Consider the following 6,338-nt stretch of genomic DNA (forward strand, 5'->3'; position numbering starts at 1 on the left):
ATTGAATTCTGGTTCAAAGTCTGATGTCGCTGGTGTACAAAACATGAAGATTGCGTGAAATGCTTCAGGCCACAGAAATTAAATAACATTGTCCTCAGTGTATTTTGATACAGAGCAAAGCACAATTGAGGCTTTCAGAATAATTTTCTTCAGATGGTGACTACAGAAGACTACAGGCTACAGAATGTATATTTAAACTGTTAAAACGACAGTAGGCTATAATATAATGTAGCCTACCATATATAATATAAAATATATACTGAAAATGTAGTTTTCATTATTTAAATTCAGGTGTATGATTCTGTTCAGAATTAGCTAGCCTACTTAATACAATTTATATAGATTATTTGTTCTCAATTAGTTAATTGTTTGCAAGTGTCCTAAATCATTAACTTGTTTAACTACTGCGAGTTACATGCGATTGTACTTATTTTGGCATAAATACGATTATAATAGATTAGTCTATTATTTTCCAGCAAAAGTGTGTTATTGTTTAAGGGTGGGCTGTTTAAAAAATGAAAACAATACTTTATTGTGTGTGTGTTGGCAAAGCCCGCTATTTGTCAAGGGGGATTTGTGTAAAACATGGCAAAGTATACTTTGCCATGAAGTCAAATAAAGTGATAAATGAAGAAATAAATCCGTGCTTAATCTTTTTTATTTTCCCAATACAAATGAAACAACAATGTTAGTATTTGGAGTTCCTTCTTTTAAGTCCCCCCTCCAGCTGCTTTCTTATGCTAATCAACGGTGACATCAGCAGTGAGATCAAAGCGGTGCAGGAGTACTTATGGGAGTAGAGGCTGCTGCACTGCCCTGTCCGACACATTCCACACACAGCACACTGCGCCGCACACAGCACACTGCACTGATCAGTGATCACTCTACTGAATGATGCTGACCCATCTGGAGCTATTCTATCACCTCATTGTGGATTTACTACTCGTGTACCTGGCCGATCACACTAACTAGATGAAAAGGATATTTCGCCTATTTTTGTTTTTTGTTTGTTTGGGGTGATCGCAACTTCGAAACGTGAGCAATTCAATAAAGGTGAGTAATCGAATGTTTTTTTTAAGAAAGTTGTAGCCTAATTTATAGCATGCATATTCGTTTTTAGTGTTGTTTGTATACTTTTAGGTTGTTTAAGGTTATGGTTTAGTTAAAAGAAAGGGAAGAAAATAAGCAATTTTCAAATAGAGTGAATTTAGCCCACATTTCGCGCGGGGATGCTGTATTAAAGAGATCGTCTACAACAGGCATTGAAGGGAACTTATAGTTATAGCCGACACTAACGCTTCAGCCCAGATCATCATAGAAATGGTAAATACACATTTTATTTAGCCTTAATTACGCATCGCCAATTTTGTGACTACATTCGGTTCATTTAGGCCCACGTAATTTCATGTAAAGTAGCCTAAATCAACATCGGTAGCAATCATCTTGTTTATGGTAACATTGTTAATAGCGCAATAAAGGCTATATTGCAAAGTGACCCCTTTGAAAGGGTTGGTGGGTTTAACTGTCTAATTTCTTCAAATTAGGCAACATTTGATTGCAGCTAATCAATGGGCAGTAGTACTAGCAGGCAATGATTAATAGTGTTTATTAATGTTATACTCTACCAATCAGTAGTCCAGCTCAGCGTATCTAATGGCTTGGGTGAGATCTATCGGACAGTCAGTGACCTGGCCTAGTGTCCAGTGACCTGTAGTAATAGTCTATCCTCCTGTGGGTAATTGGTCTACGATTAAACAAACATCAATGAGGATACAATCAGCCAAGCAGGGCGTTGTGCGCACACATTTGAAGCACTCTTTAAAGAGATAGTCTCTACCTTATCAGCACAGGGACAACACAAAGCCCTATCAGATAATGTGCTTCAGATGCACTACTGCGTCCACTGGAGGGAGATGTGATGGTTTGGATCCTCTATAATGGTTGTTTAAGCAGGCCTAGCTATCTCAAAGTCTTAGGTTTTCGCCAACTAAAGTAGAGTTGACACTATTAGAAATTAGAATGCACTCAAGCAGTCAGCTTGTCCCAATAAAATAAATAAATAGCTACATTTATACATTTGACAGGTATCCTATTGGGGGAAGTGTCTCCTGAAAGAATGCTTCTCTTTATAAAGGGTTAGAAAATAACTGGTTGGTTGAGCTTGTGATTAATAGCCATGATCTCTGTATTTTAGTCTTAAACTTATGTTTGGCTATGACCTAGTGACTGTGTTGCGCCATATATTTCTATTTAGAGCACTTGTGTATCTAAATAATTGTTTAAAAAAATCTTTTGTTTAAGAAACTTTTGCTGTTGAAAATAAGCACATAACTATTGTTCACTGCTATTAGTAGTATGTTTTGACAACGTGACTATAATAGATACAAGTAGGCTACTGTTCTTGTATCTTGTTCTTGTATAAATGCTTTAAATACCTTTTATGACTTCATTATGTCAGATATCCGTTTTTTTAAATCATTATCTCAGATAAACTAGTTTTTAGTTTTTTTTTACTCTTCGATATGCTGTCTCATGATCCATAATCCATGATCTAGTCTAGTGGTTACTCAACCCTGTACAACATCATCTCGTGTCAAGGAGTCCTCCCATCTAATTTGAAAATATGATATGGCAAAACCTATGATCACGTTATTTATGTCTTATTTACTTTCGAGTGTTGCCTCAATGTGAATGCTTCGACTTCTTTCATGACAGGGTGAAGACGTGGACATGACAACTGACCTTTGAGTGGATTCTCTGAGCCAAGAAGTTAAAAAGCCTCCTATATTTCTGTCCTTTATGCATCGGAACCACGGTCTAATCATGAGGAGCACTTCGTATATTTTGCCTGTTGGTCTGCTCACTATTCTGCTGCTGTCTCAGGTCTGTTCGGGAATCAAATGGCTGTAAGTATTCTTAGCAGTATTCTATTTTTGAAGATATATTCATATTTCACTATTCACTGCACACAACATCGTAAAGTGTCTTTTACTTTTCAGCATGGTACATAAATATAAATAATCTGTATTAGTCGTTAGGCCCCGCAGAGCAGACAGAGTCAGGGGGACCCCACATTTGAGATGTCGTACCATTTGTGGCCTTGAAATGTCAGCGTTTAGATGGGAGAAGAAATGGACTCCAATGTCACAATAGAGGAATTGGAAAATGGCGGCATTTGTATTCCATCTACATGGCCGGGGTTCAGCAAGTGAAACCTTTTATGCTGATTATATGAAAGGTGACCGTGTGTTCAGTTGTAATTTCTCATATTGAATTGAACTTACTAGGAACATACTATGTATGGCATTGAGAGGATTTGAAAAGGAAATAATTAGGAAAGAAACGCCAAGGCATCCTGGTGGCGCGGGCCGTGTGTGGGAGGATGTCACTCCGCCGCTTAATTTTTAGCAAGCAACTTGAAAGTAATTATTATGAGAAGGGGAAAAGTGATTAATTTTACAGCAGATATGCATCAGAGAGATACAGAGTTGCTTTTTTCTTTGTAGGCTACAAGCATTTCAAATTCCTCAGGAACTGTGAATCTACGTTATGATTTGAAGGAAACGTTTAAGGACATCAGTCACAATCACAACTTACCAGTGAGACATTTGTTTTCGCACTACACAGGAGAATCCTCTATGTTCATTTAAACATGTTACCCTCACAGGTCCATTTGGGTCCATTTACACTATCAAGAGTAGTTAACACTGAGGATTTTACTGTGTACCAAGTGTTATTGGACTAACATCATAGCAGCAACATTCACACAGATGTGCCCATGAGAAAAGGGATGGCATGTGCTAAATCCAAGTGAAGACTCTCACAGCCTTGATAATGCATGGCTACCCCAATGCAAAACAGATGCAGCTGTAAACACCTGTGAGTGCTGGGTTACCACAAGCACAGGGGAGTCACAGCTTATCATAGGGCACAATGAGTGGCGGCCCCTCAACCTTAATGTGAAACAGGCCAAGGTGCAGGACGAGACGCTGCATTCTCACGAACTCGCTGTAGAGTGCAAGATGCAGAAAGCAGAGATCAGAGCTGACCTTCTCCTCCTGTGGTTCCTCTATTAAGTTAATCCTCAATAGGTTTAAATTGTTGTAATGAAATCTGGGCACTCTTTAATCATCTGTAAACAGGTGGTTCATGTCAAACTAAGGCCACAGAGAGCTAACCCTTTCAATAGCAGTGGATGCAGAATGCAACATGCGATGAACCTACACACAGGATGCAGATCCTTACTTAAGATCTGGGTTAGATCTGTAGTGTTTTGCAATGAAAGATTCTCTGGCATATTCTCTGCCAGGACCTCTGTGTTGAAACAAAAGTGAAAGCTTTTCTTTCTTTCTTCCTTCTAAGATTTTTGTTTTGGCATTTTATGCTTCATTTTAGAGAGAGTGTAGAGAGACAGGAAAATTAGGGCACAGAGAGGAGAAACATGTGAGAGACCGGACAGGAGTTTCTGCAGGAAATTGTGATAAATTATGAAATTATGATAAATTGGTTCCCTTCTGCCAAAGCAAGTCAAAGATTTCCCCTGCTTCCTGCAATCTGTCCAGATTTTTTCAGTTTTATCTTCTGAGCTGATCATCTCAGATGTTGGCAATCTGCATTACAGAAAAACAGGAATGTACATATAAATACATCTGAATGGAACTCACAACATTCCACTTATTTTCATGTTCTCGAATTTGATTCCTTAACGCATCGTATTCATTTTAACCACTTAAACCCTACTGTATATGTACAGTATACTGTTTTGTACATCAAATGGTGAAATCGATCGCAAGACATTAAGGTCTGCGTCACAACGCGCCCTGTTGCGACGCGCTGTGAGCTTGTAGATTAGCTATTTTCACCAAATGTTCGCCTACTTTTGCCAAAAATGTCATGTTCATGCTCAGTCAGAATCGGTACGCTAGGGTTCACGTGGTTAAGACAGACGGGACACAGTCTATGTTAATACATTACGACCTGGAACGCATCTGTGTCACTTTTTGATTTGAGCTAAAAGCATTATTTTACACTTTGGCTATACAAAAATAGCAGATATACAAGCTCATAGCGCGGCACCGAGTGCAGCGCTACGAGCTTGTAGATCTGCTATTTTTTTTAAATTGTGAAAATGTGTGCAAATCTTTGAGTATATATTGTTTTAAAGCAAACATTTTAACTCAAATCTTTGCTTCTGGGGGTCCCTGGAACAAAATATTTTGAGATGGGGGTCGGCGGCCAAATACATATCATTTTGGGGGTCCTTGACATGAAAAAGTTTGAGCACCACTGATATAGAAACATACGTTTTTTTCAGAATACTGTTGGGATTTAGAAGACATTGTAGAATCGGCTTCAGGCCTTAGGGTTAATACATACAGTATTTTACGTGCTGCGTGTGTGCACTGAACTCACCATCTCTGTGTTTCCTATTGCAGAGCGCTGTCACACACCCCCACGTCGTTACACATCAACCAGACTCAGCACTGTAAACAGCTGCCAGGCCTTGTGTCCTCCCAAGCCCAGCTGTGCCGCAGCAACCTGGAGCTCATGCAGACCATCATTCAAGCTGCCCGTGAGGTCAAGAAAACCTGCCAGAAGACCTTCGCTGACATGCGCTGGAACTGCTCCTCCATCGAAATACCCGTCGAGTCACCAAAGTATCGCCCAGACCTGGACAGAGGTACATGCTGGCCCATAAACAGAAGGGGGTGAATGTTGTAACCACCTAACTACACATTTTTTATAAATAATTTTGAAAATAGTCGATCTAGAAGCTCACAACCCATCGCAGTGCTATGTGTTGTGAGCTTGTAGATCGTCTATTTTCAGAAAAAAATACATTTGCCTATAATTTCCGGCCCAACATAAGTGGTTAAATTAATTGTGACGTGATCGTCTGTTAATCATGGATTCAAATCTCAGTAGGAACACTGATGTTTCCAAAGAGCATCTGAATGGTTTATTAAGTTTATTCACGAGGGTGGAATATTTACGGCAATGGTTTGTGGATTCCTTGATGTTCAAAAACTTTGCGTGTATATCCCAGGCCAAGGTCGTCAATCCTCTTTATGAACTGCATCTTTTTCACTTAAGATATTCTCTGGAATGATGCTCATAAACTTGACAGTGTCTGGGCTCACACGCCACAATTCGTGTGAGTTTTATATTGAGAATAAGGAAAGGATGTAGACATAATGAAAGGAGAGTTATAAATGAGAATTATATGTGATTTCAAGTTGTCATTTTGTAAAGAAAATCCTGTTAATCTTCAACATTTTATGTTGCTAAATAAATTCATCGTACATAATGACCTACATCATGCATTTCTGAATAGCCCG

At 39.0% G+C, this 6,338-nt stretch overlaps 1 protein-coding gene across 1 annotated transcript in view; it reads left to right on the forward strand.

The window, feature by feature from the left end:
- Nucleotides 1–837: 837 nt before the first annotated feature.
- Nucleotides 838–6,338, forward strand: part of wnt11 (wingless-type MMTV integration site family, member 11) — an 11,710-nt gene continuing 6,209 nt past the window's right edge. The window contains exons 1-3 of the mRNA XM_084074054.1: nt 838–1,053; nt 2,716–2,906; nt 5,436–5,680. Of these exons, the coding sequence (XP_083930180.1) occupies nt 2,800–2,906; nt 5,436–5,680 (352 nt within the window). The 5' untranslated portion in view covers nt 838–1,053; nt 2,716–2,799. The remainder of the gene's footprint in view (nt 1,054–2,715; nt 2,907–5,435; nt 5,681–6,338) is intronic.

The sequence above is a fragment of the Gymnoscopelus microlampas genome (genome assembly GCF_963454915.1).
Source record: "Gymnoscopelus microlampas genome assembly, chromosome: 12".
Taxonomy (NCBI): domain Eukaryota; kingdom Metazoa; phylum Chordata; class Actinopteri; order Myctophiformes; family Myctophidae; genus Gymnoscopelus; species Gymnoscopelus microlampas.